Source organism: Mchenga conophoros, linkage group LG5 (assembly GCF_057382185.1).
Source record: "Mchenga conophoros isolate Kocher_MC1m ecotype Shallow Benthic linkage group LG5, M_conophoros_male_GT1.1, whole genome shotgun sequence".
NCBI classification, from domain to species: Eukaryota; Metazoa; Chordata; class Actinopteri; order Cichliformes; family Cichlidae; genus Mchenga; species Mchenga conophoros.
In genome coordinates, this window is record NC_140530.1 from 5739759 (window position 1) to 5760506 (window position 20748).

General features: G+C 40.7%; 2 protein-coding genes across 2 annotated transcripts; one reads left to right on the forward strand and one right to left on the reverse strand.

Moving 5' to 3' along the window:
• Positions 1 to 3: 3 nt before the first annotated feature.
• Positions 4 to 3631, reverse strand: lg5h1orf50 (linkage group 5 C1orf50 homolog). Its single transcript, XM_085272917.1, has 5 exons — positions 3446 to 3631; positions 2436 to 2551; positions 2250 to 2336; positions 2040 to 2171; positions 4 to 1262 (listed from the first exon to the last, which is right to left on the reverse strand). The coding sequence occupies exons 1-5, from the start codon at positions 3492 to 3494 to the stop codon at positions 1077 to 1079; spliced, it is 570 nt and encodes a 189-aa protein (XP_085129043.1). The 5' UTR covers positions 3495 to 3631; the 3' UTR covers positions 4 to 1076.
• A 1258-nt stretch (positions 3632 to 4889) lies between these two features.
• On the forward strand, positions 4890 to 20140 carry p3h1 (prolyl 3-hydroxylase 1). Its single transcript, XM_085272918.1, has 15 exons — positions 4890 to 5456; positions 10094 to 10246; positions 10676 to 10865; positions 11023 to 11154; positions 12470 to 12609; positions 13416 to 13505; positions 13612 to 13664; positions 13760 to 13887; positions 13978 to 14105; positions 14245 to 14340; positions 15261 to 15411; positions 16370 to 16487; positions 16655 to 16730; positions 18286 to 18426; positions 19175 to 20140. The coding sequence occupies exons 1-15, from the start codon at positions 4992 to 4994 to the stop codon at positions 19643 to 19645; spliced, it is 2532 nt and encodes an 843-aa protein (XP_085129044.1). The 5' UTR covers positions 4890 to 4991; the 3' UTR covers positions 19646 to 20140.
• The last annotated feature ends 608 nt before the right edge of the window (positions 20141 to 20748 follow it).

The following is a 20748-nucleotide window of genomic DNA, read 5'->3' on the forward strand; positions in this document are numbered from 1 at the left end:
AAATCTCATCTTTACACTTTTATTTTTAAGAAAAGCCGATTTATAACTTACGAGTGTGCAAACTCATCAACCAGATAATTAACCATTGTTGCCCTCACTTCTGTACCAGTAATGCAATTGTTTATATTAACAGTGGCCATATTTGATTACTGTACAGTGATGTTAAACAGTAAAGTAATCATTAGGAACATCCCGAACACTGTCATGTATTAGCCATTGGTCTAAATATTGGTAGTGGTCTTCTCTCTTTTGGCTGAAAAGCTAGAAAAAATAAAGACACCGGAGAAACATGCTTCAACCACAAGTGTTGACATTGTAGTTTGTCCACTAGAGGGCACTGATGGAAATGCCACAGGGACGACAACCAGCTGACTCGTCCAGTCAGACCATAAACAAGTAAGTTGTCACATTATCCTAGTCCTCACTCATAAATAACTACACATAGCACATTTGGGAAATCTCTTGTGTGCATGAAAAAAAATATTGGCTTTTTTAAATCACCATATATCAATATTGTCTTACAGTTGGGCTTTAATCAAGAGCCCAAGTTTCAAGAATACAGCTGGATAAGGTGCCTTGTTTCACCACTAATGGTGCTAAAAAGCTAAACCTTTCGGAGTGGTTCAGTTTTTTTCTTAAACTCTATGCTAACCTAGAATTCTGCTGAAAAATTGCAGACTGATGCTGTACTAACATGAGACGCAGAAGTACAATTCCTTTTGGTGAGAAAAGCTGGATGTCAGCTTCTTGTGTTTTTGGATGAGCTCTGTGGTGCAGCTTTATATCTGATCCTTGTGCTGAAGGTTGGTGGAATATTCTGCTACACGAGTTCTAATAAATGCTCTCATACAGTAAAAGTGTCCAGACACAGTCTATCAGAGATTTTCACTTTTAGAAAAGATTTGTGTGTGTGTACAAACATAAACTTAACAAGTTGTGTCCTTAAGGCAACATGAGAAAGTCGGTGAAGCTTTTGTGACTGACACGAGCAGTTCTGGAATCCTTTAAGACTAGCGTTAGCATCTGGCTCATGTCCTTGAAAAGCCCAGTGTGTACAAGTTGGAGCAGTCTGTTCTTTATTCAGTGAGGCCTCTGAAGTTGGGTCCTGCATACGTAGGTAAGGCTGTCTGCTGGCTGACGAGTTTGTCCATGACGGCAAGCTCCGCGTCTCTCTTCTCCACCTCGTCGAAGGGGGTCCACGACATGTCGTGTTGAAGTTTGAATGCACCAAGAAATGGGTGAGGGGAGCTTGGACCCCATTCCTGTGGAGGAGAGGAGAGGACTGTCATAATAAATAGAATATGTTTTGAGATCAAAAATCCACCATGAAGGAAACTCTCTTCATTGTCCTTTAGTTTGCTAACGTTCAGCACATCAAAGTCTGCAATACCGACAGCTTTTCTTTATGTTTGTAAAACGATTTCACGTAAATACAAACTGCAGTCCAGTGAGGTGATGTAACAGAAAAGCTCTGATCACGGTTCTGTCAGATTCACTTTTTTTGTTTTAGTCCTGTTGTCATTTATTAGCCACATGCTGCTTTACACATAATGATTTCTAGTTTCGGGTTACAGTTTATTGGTGTAACGCTGGTATCAGATCAGTATTTGGTATGGACAGAAATCAGGAGCTAAGGAATCGAATAAGAAAGAAAAAGAGTAGCATTGGCGGTATCTCTAATTCAAACAAATAAAAAACGTAGGAGTTTTATCCAAATTGGATAAAATTCTAAAAAGCTTATCCTGCTACATTTTTTTAACAAATGTTTTACATTTACAATTGAAAAGGTTAATCTTCTTAAAACCAGTTTGTGCTTCCAAAACCATCCACAGCTGCAGCGTAACCAGCCACATCCAACCTGAGCAACCTGATCATCTGATTTATCAGCTCCCTTCTGGCTGCACGACCTTTGAACACTAACACACAGACGTGCAGCGTCACGTTGAGTATTCACGTGTGTGATGTAACAGCTGCTGTACTGGAGTTTTGTAACTGCTGTCAGTCTGGGCTGACATAACATGAACAAGGCTGGTGCCTACCATAGGCGAGAGGATGGAGAAGTATTTCTGTCCCGATGGCCTCTGATAGAGGTAGTAGATGTTGCCTGGCTTTTTCACAATGTTACAGGCAGCGTGGTGCAGTTCAGAGTCTCTTTTGGCTTCTTCCAAAGCCTAGCAGAGAAGCAAAGATGTTGCCTTTAGATCAGAGCAACGTGACCATGCAGCTCATCCAGCGTGCACGGCTCTTACCTTCCTCGCCTGCTCCTGCAGGTATCTGATCTGGTCTGCAATGACTGTCAGTTTGTTGCAGGCATTGGCTTTTACAAACTCATCTCCCTGGGGGGGGGAAACAAAACACATATTCAGATATAACACATATTCATTATGAGAATAACCTGAAAGTAAAAAATAACAAAAACTGAGTCCAATCCACACCTTCTGGACTTGCTCTGCAAGAGCAACCAGATTCATGGGGTCTCCAACTCTGTTGGTCTGGTAGGAACTAACCAGTTCCAGCCCACTGGGAGCACTGCTGCTCTCAACCAGAGTCACTGCAAAAAAATAAAATAAAAATGAAAAACTAAATAGTAGATTGTTTCTTAAATATGGTGCTGCCTTCATGGCACATTTGAAAATCTGCTAAATAAAGAATTCATTGTTTTTTGTTTTGTTTTTTCCAGCATAGCTTACACACTTTATGTAAACACATGTAGCCAATATATCTATTGTAAAATTAGTATTTACTACCTAAACGTTTCTCATATATATATATATATATATATATATATATATATATATATATATATATATATATATATATATGTGTGTGTGTGTGTGTGTGTGTGTGTGTGTGTGTGTGTATATGTATCGGGGGAAACTTGGGCTTCAGTCTTACTGATATATCACATTTTCTCCTCCCTAATAATGATGACTGGTATTACAGAAGTTCATAGAAAAATAAAAATTATCAACATTTCAGAATTGCAGTACCTTTAAGATGAAACAACCTTTGTCTCAGCACATTTATTACAACTTTCTAACGTCTAAAGTTTTAAACTCCATGTAGAGACGGGGTTAACCTGCTGGGAGCAGCTTCTATACGAAAAGCTACAGGAGTCCTACCTCTGAACACTTCCTCACATGTGACACAATAATGTTATTAAAACACTAACACCAAATTATTTTACATGCACACGGTCCCCCGCCTCGCTGTTGGGCTCACGCAGCATTTCAGTAACCACGCAGACTGCACTGGTTACGCATGTAATGTAACTCTAGAAAATGCTAACCCACACGCTCAGCATGAACTTGAGTGTCTAGTTGCGAGTACAGTTCAGCTTTTACTTAAACAGAGGGTCAGCTCGTGTGACAGTGCGTACAGTCAGATAACCGAGAAAAAGGATTCACGTGAGATTTTTGATCAAGTAAGTGTGTACATGTGTTACCTGTTGTGGTTTTCTCGGGCTGGTTAGGCAGGCTGACCGTCCTGTCCATGTCGTCTTCCTTGAAGTTTTACTATAAACTCCTCTCTCGAGTAATATCAATAATCACAACCTATCTTTAGGCTGTCCACTTGCCTGTTTTGCAACCAACTCGTATTCAACTAAAAATACTGTAGGGATCACTGGGTCCTAATCTCCGCCCCGTTCTGCTCAAAATAGTTGTCCATATTTATGCCTTTTTAAAATACATTTAATTATGCAGTTAATTTTAGCTTACTAGTGATTATGAATTTGTTTTGTTTTATTATAATTATGTATTGGGATTAATAATGATATAAACTTTTATATTCTGTATTTCGTACTTCACTACATTTACGCTTGTTCTTTCAGGCTCTCAAATAGCAGGTCGACACGAGACAGAGCATTTAAACATGAAGATATGTCAATGTTAAGAAATATACGAAGTTGTATAATACACATAAAACGGAAGCTGTGCTCCACTTTTGACTGAGTCAGACTGCACTTAAAAGCTTCTAGCTAAAGCTCACATTAAAGCTGACACTTTCACTAAAAGATGTATTTTTATTGGTTTCGCTCGATCTTCCTCGCGCATACTACGTTTCCCATAATACATTGCGTGCTTAGTTTCAGTTTTTTTCTATTGTGACAAAATTAAAATCCTCTGTTTTGTCTTTATTATTTTACTATTTGCGCAAAGTTATAAATAAACACAACAAAAATAAAATTACACATCGTCTGCAGGATTCGATGATATTCTTTGACCATCTTAAAGCGGTGGAACAGCGATCTTGATTAAATAGAAGAATGTTAAGCTTTACAATATACTGTGACACATTTCAGATGTACTGCCCATCATGCTGTTTGGGAATTCTCTTCCAACATCCAGCATCACAGCAGTACAACTTCATTAACAGCTTCAGTCAGACACGTTGAAAACTTTTAAAAAGTACATTTTTAGGCCATTGACGGGCTCTATCAGTGGCCTATAATACGAGTTTCTCCACAGACTTCAGGTTTCTTTGGGTGCCGTGTCTTCTCCTTGCCTCACCAGAACCTCACTGCTGTGTTCCTACGCACCAACAGCTGTATTTGGGAGCCTGTGAAAGTGTGAATGAGGACAATTCCAAACAGATCCATCAGTGGAAAAAAGCAAACAGTTAAAAGTACAGTTTTCATTGGTTAGTTGCCTTTTCTCGGACTTTTGTCAATAAACTTTCATACATTTTAACCAGACCTTTTCAGAAATCTGTGTCATTTTGTGTTTATTCAACTAGTGAAAATATTTTGCTCTGAAGCTCTGAAGCACTAAATCAACTCGTATCATGTTGCATACGGCTGATGCGTATGCATATGCATAAGGATGAAGGGTGGGGGGGTGTTGCCGAGGGGGGCTCCGCCGCTCAAATCCCACCTCCAGTCAAGCTCCTGGTGGAGAAAGGAGTAGTAACAATTCTCTCTGCGTACCGGCTCGTCGTCGGCCACAGGCCCAGGCTCAGGTCCCGCTGCAGAGCCCTGACACTTTGCCACCATGGAGCTCCGTTATGCGCTCACATTCCTCTGTGTTGTCGTGGTGCCTGCGTGCACATCGGACACTGAAGTGAGCAGCCACTTTGTTTTGGAGCCTTATGATTTCCTCTTCGACACGGCGGTGGAAGCTTACTATAAGGGGGACTGGTTATCGGTGATTCTGAACATGGAGAAGGCTCTCAAAAACAAAGCCACTTTGCGCAAAGTTAAAGCTCAGTGCCGCCAGAGCTGCGCCAACCAGACCGCTTTCGGCGAGCCTTTGGCCGGGTTGGGAGTTCCCATACCGGGGACCGGCTCTGTGGAGGACCTGGGCTTCTTCCAGAAATTCCTGAAGCGGGCCGACTGTGTTAACTCCTGCGAAACTGAGAAAGTCGGCGCACCAAGTTTGCATCTCGTCAGCGAGGAAATAGAGCTGGAGTTCAAGAAGAGGAGCCCATATAATTACCTACAAGTGGCGTATTTTAAGGTAGAAAAGGATGCTGGCAGCTACAGTGTGGCCTGTCTCTCACTGCACACACACGCTCGCTTTGCTCTAGGCGAGCTAGAACAGTAAAAACTTTAGCACTGATTCTTTTTTAGCCTGTAAGTTAGAGCTGATGTGGAGCACATTACTGTTTTGCCCCAACCCCCCAAAACCAAGACAACCATGCCACGTCTTAAGGTGGAGTCAGCTTCTGCGGGGTGTGACGTTAGGACGTGAAATTGAGCGATTTAAAGGCCTAAAATTTTATTTTCAAAAGCTCCTGCTGGCAAACCACAAACGCTTGATCTGTGAAATAAGTAGGGACTAGCAATTATTTATTTTATTAATTTTTTTGTAGACTTAAATTCGTTTTTAACAAGATATTTTTCCAACTAAGCAAGTTAGGGGGCGTAAAGATGAATGGGTTAGTGTGAAAATAAGGATTTATTTTCTGCTCTGATGAAAATATTTTCTATGAAACTCTGTGTGACATGGCAGAGGTGTGCGGGACAAACGTCAAACAGGACGTTTGTCCCGCACACCTCAGCCTGGCCCCTAAAAGCTCAGGCTGAAGAAAATGTTAAAGTTAGTTTTTATCAAAAAGTCATAGAGCTGTCATAACTCATACAGTACTGTGCAAAAGTCTCAAGCCACGACTCATTTCTTCTCATTAGCTATTTTAGGGGGATATCTCTGTGTGCAGGTGACTATTACTGTGCATAATTATTAGGCAACTCAACAAAAAACAAATATATACCCATTTCAATTATTTATTTTTACCAGTGACACCAATATAACATCTCCACATTCACAAATATACATTTCTGACTAGGGCTGAACGATTATGGAAAATAATCTAATTGTGATTTTTTTGCCCCAATATTGCGATTGCGATGCGATATGCGATTATTTTTTAAGGTCTTTGTCTTCTGTATTATTAAACAAAGACAAGCAATACATCATATAGTATGGCCAATACTATATTACATTAATTTTAAACTGTTCTTTCCTGGAAGACAGACCTCTGTTATGATGACATGAGGTGATGCATGAATTGATGACTGACATTTTTATTTAACTTCTTCAATCACAACAGTATATTTGAACATACACAATAGTTTATTTTTAGCTTACAAACATCTGAGCATAAAGTGCTGACAAGGAACCCTGGTGTAAACATTAAAATGAAAGTCAGTACAATGTGCAGATTGCAGAAATATACATAAACAAAATCAGTGGCTTTACCACACTCAGTTTTTCGACATCTGTGAACTACTAGACAGTCATTCAATTAAAAAATAATATTAAATAAATAAAACTAATAAATAAAAAATACACACATCTTACTGATCTCTGCAGTCAGTAACATTACACATAAAGTGCAAACATAATAGCAATTGTATAAACACACACACAAACACGCCTTTAAAATTTAAAGGCGTGAAATTGGACGGTCTAGTTCTGATTAGCGTCACCGCTGTCTCGGTGGAGTTTAATAAACTCGGCCGTCTGCTTCTTGCTATCTAAAATATAACCAGACACTGGCGTAAATTCTCGACTGTCTCATACTTCTGTTTAATAAGTTTTCTGTTTGACGTTTAGTCAGCTGTGTGAAAACCAAGGAGGAACCCACCCGGGGGATTAATAAAGTTTTATTTTATCTAATCTAATAACTTTAATCTCAGCCAAACCGATTTACTCACGAACAAACAAAACACTGAAAAAAACCCAACAATAACATTTTTAGGTTGTCTAAGTGACTTATATATTACGTTTAACCCGAGCAGCGAAACTCCGCGGTGATCTGAAAATGATGTGCCGGGAGTTGTGCCGTTCTCGGCCGCATCAGTAACCCTCGAGCTCCCGGCTAGCTGTCGAGCTGGTGGGTAGCAGACGCCTCTGAAAACGTCGAAGCACTTTTGCAAATATGGGATATCTTGATAAACCGAGCAGATATTTGATGTTTACACAACTACTTTCTCGCCTGAAAATATTTTAAAAGTTTATTTTGTGACCCTGAAAGATTAGTATGAGTAATTTTAAAACTTAGTAGCGGCCGACATTGTTGGAAACTGGAGTTTGGCTGGGCCGCGCTATGAATTCTGGGATATGGTAGTAATTTGGACAGCCTTCGGCGCGTCGCTGTGACGTAATCGGTCTACAAATGCGGCCTCAGGAGGATGCAGCCCATGAATTTGGACATGTCCAGAGTATAATCGCAGCCTTTGCGGTTAGAAAATTGCACTTGATCATGTCGCGATATTATCGCAAATGCGATATATCGTTCAGCCCTATTTCTGACATTCAAAAACAAAACAAAAACAAATCAGCGACCAATATAGCCACCTTTCTTTGCAAGGACACTCAAAAGCCTGCCATCCATGGATCCTGTCAGTGTTTTGATCTGTTCACCATCAACATTGCGTGCAGCAGCAACCACAGCCTCCCAGACACTGTTCAGAGAGGTGTACTGTTTTCCCTCCTTGTAAATCTCACATTTGATGATGGACCACAGGTTCTCAATGGGGTTCAGATCAGGTGAACAAGGAGGCCATGTCATTAGTTTTTCTTCTTTTATACCCTTTCTTGCCAGCCGCGCTGTGGAGTACTTGGACGCGTGTGATGGAGCATTGTCCTGCATGGAAATCATGTTTTTCTTGAAGGATGCAGACTTCTTCCTGTACCACTGCTTGAAGAAGGTGTCTTCCAGAAACTGGCAGTAGGACTGGGAGTTGAGCTTGACTCCATCCTCGACCCGAAAAGGCCCCACAAGCTCATCTTTGATGATACCAGCCCAAACCAGTACTCCACCTCCACCTTGCTGGCGTCTGAGTCAGACTGGAGCTCTCTGCCCTTTACCAATCCAGCCACGGGCCCATCCATCTGGCCCATCAAGACTCACTCTCATTTCATCAGTCCATAAAACCTTAGAAAAACCAGTCTTGAGATATTTCTTGGCCCAGTCTTGACGTTTCAGCTTGTATGTCTTGTTCAGTGGTGGTCGTCTTTCAGCCTTTCTTCCCTTGGCCATGTCTCTGAGTATTGCACACCTTGTGCTTTTGGGCACTCCAGTGATGTTGCAGCTCTGAAATATGGCCAAACTGGTGGCAAGTGGCATCTTGGCAGCTGCACGCTTGACTTTTCTCAGTTCATGGGCAGTTATTTTGCACCTTGGTTTTTCCACACGCTTCTTGCGACCCTGTTGACTATTTTGAATGAAACGCTTGATTGTTCGATGATCACGCTTCAGAAGCTTTGCAATTTTGAGACTGCTGCATCCCTCTGCAAGATATCTCACTATTTTTGACTTTTCTGAGCCTGTCAAGTCCTTCTTTTGACCCATTTTGCCAAAGGAAAGGACGTTGCCTAATAATTATGCACACCTGATATAGGGTGTTGATGTCATTAGACCACACCCCTTCTCATTACAGAGATGCACATCACCTAATATGCTTAATTGGTAGTAGGCTTTCAAGTCTATACAGCTTGGAGTAAGACAACATGCATGAAGAGGATGATGTGGACAAAATACTCATTTGCCTAATAATTCTGCACTCCCTGTATTGCTCAAAACCACTTCAAAAAAGCCTCATAAAGAAATGAGGGATTGCTCAGGACTATTGCACAGCGCTGTATTATGCTTATGTATGAGTATGATGTACCACTGCAGGAAAACCAGAAAAAATGGCTTACTGTTTTCAAGTTCGGTTGTTTTTAGGATGTTGTTAGGTTGTTAGACTATTTTGTGACCCACTAAATCCACACAACTGCAACCTGGGCAGTTCAGTCAGGCCTTACATTAGTACGATTCACTTACTTGTGATCTCATTGTAATATATATTCTGAACTTTTGAAATATTTTAAAATCTGAGAAATACGACTGGTACTATATTGCTTTACTACTCTCAGCAATCAAAGCCCTTTCCTACTAAAAGTCTCAGTCTCTGTTTATACAAGGATATTTTTCCTATGCCTAAATACTTTTAACCTACCATGATCAAAGTTACACTGTGATGGATGCATCGGGGGAAACCTGGGCTTCAGTCTTGCCAAAAAATCTTTTAAGTCTTTCTACCTACTGAGCTGCCTAAACGTTAGCGTTTCAGATAGTAAAGAGTAAACTGAAATCCACCCCAGAAAATGTAAAGATAACAGTTTGGCCCTTATGGGTTACCAGACCAAAAATGTGAACATTTAAAATGATATTGCATCAAAAATCATTTATAGCAGATTAATTACCCCCAAAATAAAAGTGAGTGAAAGTTGACAAACACAGTCTGAAGTACCTGTACAAAAACATACAATAAGAATGATTAAACATAAATATGTAACATAATTAGTTAAAATAATAGCCTGTGTACATTACTGACGTCTCAATATGAGTATGTCAGGATCAATATTGGCTGGTGTATATAGTTAGCTAACATTTGGAAAGTAAAGAGCAACTACTGGGCTTAGTGCACCAAAACAAAAGTAAAATCAGAGTAGATTAAATGTATTCCACTACTACATTAACTAACTGTTAATGTATCTGTGCCTACATGAGATATTTTGATACCAAGTTAGCTTGCACGAGTTTTCCAGTTGAATTAAATAGAATAGAAAATAAGCTTGTGTATGTGTGTTTTTCTTCCTTTCAGATCAATAAGCTGGCCAAAGCAGTAGCAGCTGCCAACACGTTTTTCCTGGCCAACCCAGATCACATGGAGATGAGACAGAATCTGGACTACTACAGGATGATGGCAGGAGTACAGGAGGATGACTTCAAAGATCTGGAGGCCAGGCCACACATGGTGAAAGCAAACTCCGTCTTTGATAATGCTGTTATGTTCTTGTAGCCTCATCCTCTGCTGATTGTCTATAATTCATCTAGTTTATTTTTATTGACATTTCATTAGTTTGGTCAGTTAAGTCAAATTAAGGAACAGTCAGACGATCCCCTGTGAACTAGCACTTGGTGACAACGAGAAGGAAGAACTCTCTTTTAACAGGAAGTGGCTTCCAGCAGGACCAGGCTCAGGGAGAGAAGGCAATCTATCATAATCAGCTGGAGGGGAAAACAGAAGAGAAGAAAGGAGGGCATTTTTCTTTACATGTTGCCACACGATGCAGTCTCTAACGATGATTCAAGCAGAAAGATTTAAACTCCTTTGTCTGCCTGACTGACCTTGAACAGATGAAGCTGACTGTTGCAGTAGCTGTGATGTGCCCTCTCTCTTCAGGCCCAGTTTCTGCTGGGAAAGAGCTCCTACAGTGACGACTCCTTCATCCTGGCGGCTGAACACTTTGAATCAGCCGTAGATGAGTACTTCATAGCTGATAAGGAGTGCAGAGTTCTGTGTGAGGGAGCCTACAACTATGATGGATACAACTACATGGAGTACAGTGCAGACCTGTTCCAGAGTATGAGTGGTGAGGCAGCATATCCTTTGCTTGTGAGCACTAAAGATTCCAACAGAGCTGAGAATTTGATGTGAAGCTGCATGCAAGGGAGACATTTGTATGGCAAATATGAAAAATAGGCTGCATGTGCTATAAATACTTGTATAAATGTGTCTGTGTCCCTCAGACCACTACCTGCAGGTGCTGAGCTGTAAGCAGCACTGTGCTGTGGAGCTGGCCTTAACTGCTGGCAGAGACAAGCCCTTTGAGGACTTCCTGCCTTCACACTTCAACTACCTGCAGTTCTCCTATTACAACAGTGAGTTTCACAGTGCTTTCTATAAGTCAGGTGTGCCTGTATCCACTGTCCTTAGCAACAATGCAGAAAAGAAGTCTAAACACAGAAATGAACAGCTATGGCCTCATATACACGGATCATCTGTTTGACGACTTTAATAGCAAAAACACAGACCTGCACCTAACATGAACGAGATTACCTCATAAATAAGCCAAATATTATATGATAATAGATCAGCATTTATTGCTGGACTCTGAATGGAAGTAATTCATGTGAATTTCTTTGTATTTAGTTTTCAATTGATTTGCAGTTTTTGCCCATTTGTTACAGTTGATCACAGATTAAAAGATTATCGCACATAATTGTCAACATTGACAGTGGAGTGATTGCTGTTTAATCATTGTCTTTATGCACCAAACTTGCTTTGCAGAGCCCAACTCACTGCAACTAATTGCAATAATTCTGGTCATGCCACATTTTTTAAAACTGTTCTGTGTGACTGTAGACTTAAAGAGCTTTTTGGTACATATGTTAAATACTTTAACTATTTATATAGTAAATAAAAAAGAGAAAATTCTCTTGTACTGCATGTATTTATAATGTATTTCTTCAAAATTAACCAAAAGAATTGCAGCGTTTTATGTAAAATTTCATATTGTTATATTTTACTTCTCCCTAGTGGCAGCCTTTAAAAGAGCAATATGAAAAATAACCCTGTAAGGTAAGAGTTTAGGCTCTTAACCTCTGAACTGCCGCAGGTTTCTTCCTGTTAAAGGAGAGTTTTTCCTTCTCTCTGTCACCAAAGTCCTTTCTCTGTTTTTATTGTAGGGTCTACCTTACAATATAAAGCACCTTGAGGTGACTGTTGTTGTATAAATAAAACTGAATTGAATTGAATCACCAGGTGACCACTGACCAGTCTCAGCATAAGACCAGGTTTTGTTTTAGCCAAAGAGGCAAATATTCTGAAACTATAAGATGTCATGTTAATCATTTTACATTGTTTTGTTTTGTTATAAGTTCTTCCATGTGGTTGTTCCAAACTTAGCATACTAACTTCATATAGCAGTAACACAATGAAGGTCTTTAAAATATTTTCATACTTTTATTTTTATTTTTCACACTTTCTTCATAATTTGATTTCATTTTTTGAATGTTTAACAACAAGTTTAAGCTAAAATTCTTCCGTGCTGTAACTTTAGAGTCCCCTGTAGGTACAGGATGTTTATTATGAAATAGTCACTGGTGTTTAAGAACAAGGATATATGCTGCAAATTAAATAACATCCTTTTTGTTCACATCCATGATTCCATGGATTTTTGTCTTTTCTTTCCAGGTGAGAAGTACGAGAAGGCCATAGAGTGTGCTAAGACCTACCTGCTGTTCCACCCTGAGGATGAGGTGATGAACCAGAACCTGAACTATTACTCTGCCATGCTGGGCGAGGACAAAGCAGCAGCCATATCAGCCCGACAGGTACAGTTACACTGTGTTTAACAGAGGCTTTCAACCTCTTCTTCAACCTCACCGTGAGTGCAGTTATTCCTAGCATTGTGTTATCTTAATCCTTAGTGATCAGCAGTAAATTAGCCTGAACAAAGTGTGGTGGCAGAAAAATGGTCTTCATCAGCACTCACGTGTACTCAGGGGCACATTAAAAAAAGGCTCTGGTGGTGATCTAAGCACATAACTGTTTGCTGATTCTTAAAAAAGATTTGAGCTGCCCTGGGCCCTAAATGTCCACATAACACACTATTTAAAGTGGGTTATTATGGTTATCCATCACTACTAATGACTAAGTGATTATTTCCCAGGTGGAGGTTGCTGGCCTGTGGCCTGTGTTTTAGAATATAAAGGCTCCAAAGGTAGATGCAGGTGTATTATTACACCTGCATCTGTTGTCCAGACATCTGTATCCACAGCCTGACGGTGTGTATGCACCATGAGAGCAGAGCTGCATGAGCTCAAACACACTGCAACCTAAGAAAACACCCTCAAATCAAAGAATGCTACAAAAGCACAGGAGATAAAACAGAAGCTGAACAAGCACAACACAGATTTGCTCTCTGAATGCATACATCACCACTAACACGCGTCCGTCAGAATCACTGTAAAAAAAAAAGCCAGACCAATTTGTTCCTACTAAAATAAAGGAGAAGACAGCTCCAACTGGAGCTAAGGAACCAGAGATATAACGACGGTCTTTATAGCGCAGGCTTTGTGATTGTTGAATGTGATTTTAGGAGCTATGTTACAGGCTGCTGCTGACTTGTAATCCCTAGGTGGTGAAACAGTACATTCAGCAGTCGCTCCTGGAGAAAGAGCTCCTCTACTTTGGTTATGAAGCCTTTGGAATCACTTTTGTAGATCCGGTAAGTGTATAACTCAGTTTACATCTCACCACATTCTGCACTACTTATGAAGTGCTGGGATATAAATAAATGTGATCTTTGAATTCTCTGTTATTTTTGCTTAAAGGACTCGTGGACCCCCGACGATGTCATGCCTAAGAAACTGAGAGAGAAACAGAAGTAAGACTAAGAGCACCGCCACACGTGTGCAGGTCGAGCATGAAGGTGCACTTAAAGTCAGTGTTGTTATCTGCGTGTGTGTTGCTGTGTCTCAGGGCTGAGAGAGAGACTGCAGCGAGGATCACAGAGGAGATAGGAAACCTGATGAAGGAGATTGAGAATCTGGTTGAGGAAAAGAAGAAGGATTCTTCAGAAATGACCAAGATGATAGTGCCACAGGAAGGTGAATGTTTCAGAGAACCAGGGTATAAAATGTCAGTCTTGTACAACCAGTCTTTATCCTCACGTCTTTATCTGTGACCTTATCTTGTAGATGGCGCTCTGCTGTACAGTGACATCAAGGTGACCATGACATCCAAGCAGCTGAATGGCTCCCAGCGGGTTTTGCTGGACGGTGTGATCACAGATGAGGAGTGCAGGGAGCTGCACCGTCTCTCCAATGTGAGTAGCCCCAAGGAATAAAGTTCAGTCCGTGTCAGCAAAGATTTCCTCACATCACCTGCATTCTGATCGTGTCGCGTATGTATGTTTTTCAGCTCGGCTGTTATAGGAGTTGCTTAATGTTGCATTTATTTCACAGACAGCTGCTCTAAAAGGCGATGGCTATAGAGGACGACCATCCCCACATTCCCCCAGCGAGCTGTACCAGGGAGTCACCGTCCTCAAGGCTGTCAAGGTCTATAAAGCAGAAAAATTCCAAATAAGAGATGCCAACACAAGCACAAACGTTCACCTTTAATCATAGCTAGGGGAAAGATCAAAGCTGGTTCTTTATGTGGAAACAAAAAATACGTTTTTTAGTATAACAGCAGACTTTTTCCACATTTCAGCATCAAAACAACAGAACATGCAGCATATAGCTTATGTGCTCGAGCTGGCGGATGAGAATAAAAATGTTTGCAGCAGGTTAATCTAGAGGCTCACCTGTAAATGTAACCTGATGCTTATTGCTTCCAGCTGTTTGAGGTAATTAAATAGTTGCAGCTTCGTAGGATCCAAAACGACACGTGTGACTCAGCACGTCAGTTATTGTCTACACAGAGAGGAACGATCACTTAGAACCTGACAGTATATCACTTTTCCACGACATAATGCAGTCCTGTGAAAAACTGTTGATTCAGTAGCTTGTAGAATTATATTTAGCAACAATAACTTGAAGTAATTGTTTGATGTATTATTTTATCAGCATCTCACATGATTGTGGAGGAATTTTGAACGACTCTTCTTTGTAGTATTGCTTCAGTTGATTGAGGTTTGCAGGCATTCGTTTATTCACAGCATGGAGCAATCATCACCCCTTCACCACCGTGCTTGACACTTTGTACGATGTGCTTGTGCTGATAGCCAGTGTTTGGTTTTCTCCCAACATGTCGCTGGGAATTCTAGCCAAAGATCTCCACTTTGGTCTTGTCTGTCCAAAGAACCTGAAGCTTTGCAAACCTAAGACGTGTTCTCTTTAGAGAGAAGATGCTCTTTCCTGGAACATTTTTCATCTTCAGTGCAAACACTTTTGTATTTATAGTTCTATATAAAAACAGACTCAACATTGTTTTCCTCCTTGTCCCAGCTTTTACATGGTTTTTCTTCTTCTCACAGCTTGGCCAGGAGGGGAAGGTCCCTCTGAAGAGCGCTCGTCTGTTCTTTGACCTCAGTGAGAAAGTGAGGAAGGTCTTAGAGTCCTACTTCCGTCTGGACACTCCACTCTATTTCACATACTCCCACCTGGTCTGTCGCTCTGCCATCGATGGTAAGCTAACCACTGACACTGTGTCATTTTTTCCCCATCCTGATTTTGTGTCTAGGAGTTGGTTCAGACATCACTCCCAAATGACCTCGTTTATCTGTTAGATCTGCTAGGACATGCCCGTCCTGCCCCGCGCTACAATATAAATGTCATTGTAGACCATTGTTAGGTGGTTGCCAAGTAACGTGATGCCATTGTAACATATCGTATATCTAATAATAGTTGATTTTTGTCAATATAAACTAGATGTTACTGTTGTGAAATAAAAATCATACGATGGTTAGACAGGTAAATGGCAGTTGGTTGGTGGTTGCTAGGCAACATGGTAACATCATAATGTGTTACATAGATAACAACCTTCAGGGGTCTAAGATGTACCTGTGCCATGTGTTTGGTTGCTCAGCTCCTCATCATAGAGCTGGCAGACAGACAAACAGAGATTTAGTGAATTAATTCAAAGTCCTGGACTGAAGAAGTCACTGGATGAGTGACGAAATGTTTCTCCCACTGAAAATGCTACATCCAGATGAACAGAAACCTTTTGGGATTTTCCTTACTTAGGTGAATGTGCATGCATCAAGACATAAAATCAGCAGACTGCAGCACCAGTGGCAGGAAGAAAAACGCATGTTTGTTTGATTTTTATTTTTTTCTTGCTGTCTACCCAGCATGCAGATAACTTTGTAGAGAAGAACCTTAGAACACAAGTAAAATTCAGTTTTATTTATCTAACACAAAATCACAATAACAGTTGCCTCACGGTGCTTGCAACAAAATTGTAACTGTGATGTAATAACTGAAGTTAGTACAGTCAAATATACTGAATTCAGTACCATTTTGGTCTCCACTACCTCTGACAATAAATACACAAAGAAACATATTTAGCTGTTGAATTCTCAGCTAGCTTTGTTTTTGGGCCCAAATTTCTCCAAATGTTCTCTCTGTGCTCCTGTTTGTTCAGAGAAGCAGGACGACCGTAAGGACATGAGTCACCCTGTCCACGTCGACAACTGTGTGCTGGTTTCTGAGGTCAACGAGTGTGTAAAGGAACCTCCTGCATACACTTACAGAGACTACAGGTATGGTTACACACACACACACACACACACACACACACACACACACACACACACACACACACACACACACACACACACACACACACACACACACACTTAAAATTCTGTCTACACAACCCACCCTGATGACAAGGACCGGCTGACCTCCTGGTGTCTCACTCCTGCAGTGCCATCCTTTATTTGAATGAGGACTTTGAAGGAGGAGAGTTCATTTTCACAGAGCTTGATGCCAAAACAGTGACGGTAAATATATATCTGATGTTTTTTCCTTTCTTTTTTAAAACTGTAAAGTTTTCTTTCAGACTGCTTTAGCTGCCTCCAAATGTTTTTATTTATTTGTTTTTTGATTTGTTAATGCTAAGTTAAGTTAATGGTTAGCAAGCAGCATCCATAAACTGTGTGCATATCTGCAATTTAGTGCTGAATAAAACACTAGTAAAACAAACTCTGACTGGAGTTTAATAACTGGCTATGGATGGAAAAAAATCACCCCAGTCAGAGTTGTTTCAATCATTCTCTACTGCTTATCCTTATCCTGTCTCTAACCCTATCCTAGATGGGGAAACTATCCATAGGGATCAAACATGTGTTTGTCCCAGGCTGTAAATGTGCTTTAACTGTAAGCTTGTGCTGTGTTTCCATAAGGAGTAAAAGTCCCACAAATAACTCTTTATGCCCGGAGCAAAGCCAAGCCATGAAGTCCAAGGAACTCTCTGTAGACCTTTGGAAAGGGTAAAATGTTGGGTGGTCTCAGTTTTTGTGAGATTTAAAAGTTTGGGACCACTTGGACTCTTTATAGAGTTGGCAGGCTGTATTTTGCTAACGGCATTTAAATCTTAAAGCTATCACGATTCCTTGTGATGGGATTGTCTCTCGCTGTTACGGAAAATGACAGTGGGTTGAAGTGAGGAGGGATGCTGTAAAACAAAAAGATGTCCTTTAAGAAAACCTCACAATGAAAAGTCTCGCACATTTAATAAAAGTATGAAATTGTCTAAAATTCAGTTTGGATGGGTCACCACGGGAATTTCAGCACATAATCTTGCTATTTTCTCCCCTCTACATTATTTTAGATTTGCCTGGTTGCTTTGGCTTTTCTGTAGTTTGTGTAAACATGGTAATAGGATTCTAATTAGATTCATTAGCTTTATTAACAGTTGCACCTAAAAATACAAAAATCTCTGATGCATAGGACCGGCAAGTGGTTAATTTAGACCTATAATTACCTGTGAAAATGGCATATACGAGACAATTACAAGGCCTTTCACAAACACATCTGGATCATGTAGGATGCACATTTTGAACTCACGTTAATGTGCTTACTTTTAAGGAGCACTTGATGTGCACGTCCTTTGCAAATTTAGTATTAAATTTGATGTAAAGTGGTTTAAATATGCACTTAAAAACACTGACATTAACTATTGCTCTAACTATAGACACCTGAAGTTGCTCTAGAAGGCAGAGATCAGAGAATGGGGTCAGAGTTTACTTTTCAGCACTTTAATGACCCTAATCAAATAGTTATGACAGCACTGGAGTTGCTTCACGGCAGATGTTTGACTTTCTTTAAGGGGCCCAACTAAAAGGCAGGAATTAAACCCTGTGGAACACCTGCACAGAGATCTAAACTGTTCATTTTAATGAGGTTCCTGTTATAGATTATTAAGTGTACATGTGGACAAACTGCTAAGTTTATCCACAGGGTTTGACTGACAGAGTCTGAATACTTTTTAAAGCCAAAAATGCATTTTTAACCACATCGATGTTGATTGTGTTGCGTGGTGTGTGTCTTCTCAAGGCGGAGGTGCATCCAAAGTGTGGTCGCGTGGTTGGTTTTGGAGCAGGGAAAGAAAACCCACACGGTGTCAAAGCTGTCACCCGGGGTCAGAGGTGTGCTGTTGCTCTGTGGTTCACCTTGGATCCTGCTCACGAGGAAAAGGTAAGGAAAACCACTGTAACCAGATGTGAGCATGCATAGGCTTTAGGTTTGGGTCTGTGTGCAATCCTTTTAAACAATAACTTCTTCCAAAATGGAGAAAGATGGGTCAGGATTTAGCATGAATTGTTCAAATGATCCTTTTTTCTAACACCTTGAATTCAGTTCAGTTCCATTTTTTTATATAGTGCCAAATCTCAACAACAGTTACCCCTAGGGACTTTATATTGTCAGGTAAAGACTCTACAATAATACAGAGAAAATAGAGAAAACCCCAACAATCAGATGACCCCTATGGGCAAGCACTCTGGCAACAGTGGGAAGGAAAAACTCCCTTTTAACAGGAAGAAACCTCCAGCAGAACCAGGCTCAGGGAGGGGCGGGGCCATCTGCCTTGACTGGTTGGGGTAGGGGGAGGAAGACAGGACAAAGACATGCTGTGGAAGAGAGACAGAGATTAATAATAACTAATGATTAAATGTAGAATGATGTATGAACACATAGGGAGTTAAAAGTGAGTGAAGAAGAACTACGTAGTGCATCAGACTATTTCCACAAAGTTATAAAGACAGCCTAAGTTGAAAACCGTGCACACAGTCAGTTATTGCTGTGCAGAAATATGAAACTCAGCTCTAGATAATGATGTTGTGTTTTCTGACTGCCAGCACAACTTCAAAGAAAATTTGTGATTCATACCTGTTCCTTGTTTCATTTTGCAGTCTCCCAAACATTTTCTTTTTTTGTCCCATAGGAAAGAATCCAGGCTCAGGATTTGCTGAAGATGTTTTCTACACCAGTGGATGCAGAGTTCAGTAAAAATGAGGCCATGGAAACTGAGTCTCAACCGAAAGCTCCCGCACAGGCTGACCAGGAGGCAGCCAGAAAAAAAGAAGTAGGAGAGCAGAAGCTCAAGCTGAACACGTCGGGCGATGCACAAACTGACCTGCTGAAGGATGCGGGGGAGGCCAAAACAGCCAGTAAAGGAACCACTAAAACCAAAGCTGCACCTAAAACAAAGCCTAAAGCTGGAGATCAAACGAAGGCAAAGACGACAGGCGAAGTTAAAGCTGCTGCTGCAAAAGATGGAAAACAGACAGCAAAAACAAAAGCAAAGCAGGGTGATAAACAGAAAACAAAACCAGCTGCAAAAAAGACAGTAAAAGCAGTTAAGAAGGACTCCACCTCAGCACCAGACTCTCAGAGCAACAAGGATGAATTGTGATCAAACAACACGTGCCTCTGTTTTCATGTGGGGCCAGCTACTGTCTACAAGATCTTCTCTGTGGGTGGTTAAATAAAAAGCTGTGTTACAAAATGTTATTTTTCTTTAAATACATTCATTATTTTGGATGTCACTTAAATTGTTCGCTATTTATGTGGTATGTGGTTGCTGACAATCTGCCCTCTGATTCCTTTTGCCCTGTGACAGCTGTGATAGGCTCCAGCACCCTGTGACCCTGAAGTAGATAAGCAGAGGAAATACATTGATGGACAGTCTTCACATGTGCCCACAATCACTCTCTAAACATGTGTATTTGGCCCTAGCTCTGAATCGTCTCACTTTAAACTCCCATGTCTCTCTGTTTTACTTGACTGGTGATGTCATGATATGAAACCTGGCATAGGTGTGAAAAACCTTCATATCAACTGCTCAAATAATAAGTGATGTTTACAATATATGCTTGTTGCAGTACTCCGGACAGACACTGGATGGCAGCACAGACGCATTCTTGAGTAATTTGACGCTCACTGAGTGTACACTGAGCTGCAGCAGTTTCACTTTGAGTAAGAGAGTTCCACAGAATCACTGCTGTGATTTGTTTTGCACCTCCTGAAGTTCAGCAGATTTCTGCGTCTTTATAAACCAGCAGGGAAAACTGCAACCTGAAAGAACTCCTCCAAACATGCTGAATGTTATTGCTTTTCCAAGTTCGGGTGAGTTCAAAGAAACATTCTGTGTTTAGCAAAAACACGTTAAAACTGTATTGCAGTGTATGAACGGTGCATTGTCCTGGGTAGTGAAGCATAAACGTCCAAGAGAGGGAACAGAGGGAAGGCACCGGGACATCTTCAGTCAAGAAAACTCCATGTAGGATCCTTATCAAATGGATCAAGGCAATATAGTTCAACCATATTGTGGTTTACTTTTGTGCTAAATGAAAGCAATGTTATCATCGGCCATTAGCCAATCAGCTCCAGTATCCATGTCAAGTACTGAATTATCCTACATGCAACTTCAGTTTAGTAATTTAAGACAGTTTTCAAAGCATAATTCAAACTGAGGTAAACCACCTCACAAAGCTGTATCTCTACACACACGATGCA

What these genes read in the sequence shown, in the direction of transcription:
- lg5h1orf50 (XM_085272917.1), bottom strand. Translation starts at nt 3,494, where the DNA reads ATGGACAGGACGGTCAGCCTGCCTAACCAGCCCGAGAAAACCACAACA. An exon ending in TGCAGGAGCAGGCGAGGAAG is followed by an intron (nt 2,172 to 2,249) that starts GTAAGAGCCGTG and finishes CTTCTCTGCTAG; the next exon opens with GCTTTGGAAGAAGCCAAAAG. An exon ending in TCTCCATCCTCTCGCCTATG is followed by an intron (nt 1,263 to 2,039) that starts GTAGGCACCAGC and finishes TCTCCTCCACAG; the next exon opens with GAATGGGGTCCAAGCTCCCC.
- p3h1 (XM_085272918.1), top strand. Translation starts at nt 4,992, where the DNA reads ATGGAGCTCCGTTATGCGCTCACATTCCTCTGTGTTGTCGTGGTGCCT. An exon ending in GAATCACTTTTGTAGATCCG is followed by an intron (nt 13,506 to 13,611) that starts GTAAGTGTATAA and finishes TTTTGCTTAAAG; the next exon opens with GACTCGTGGACCCCCGACGA. An exon ending in ATCCTGCTCACGAGGAAAAG is followed by an intron (nt 18,427 to 19,174) that starts GTAAGGAAAACC and finishes TTTGTCCCATAG; the next exon opens with GAAAGAATCCAGGCTCAGGA.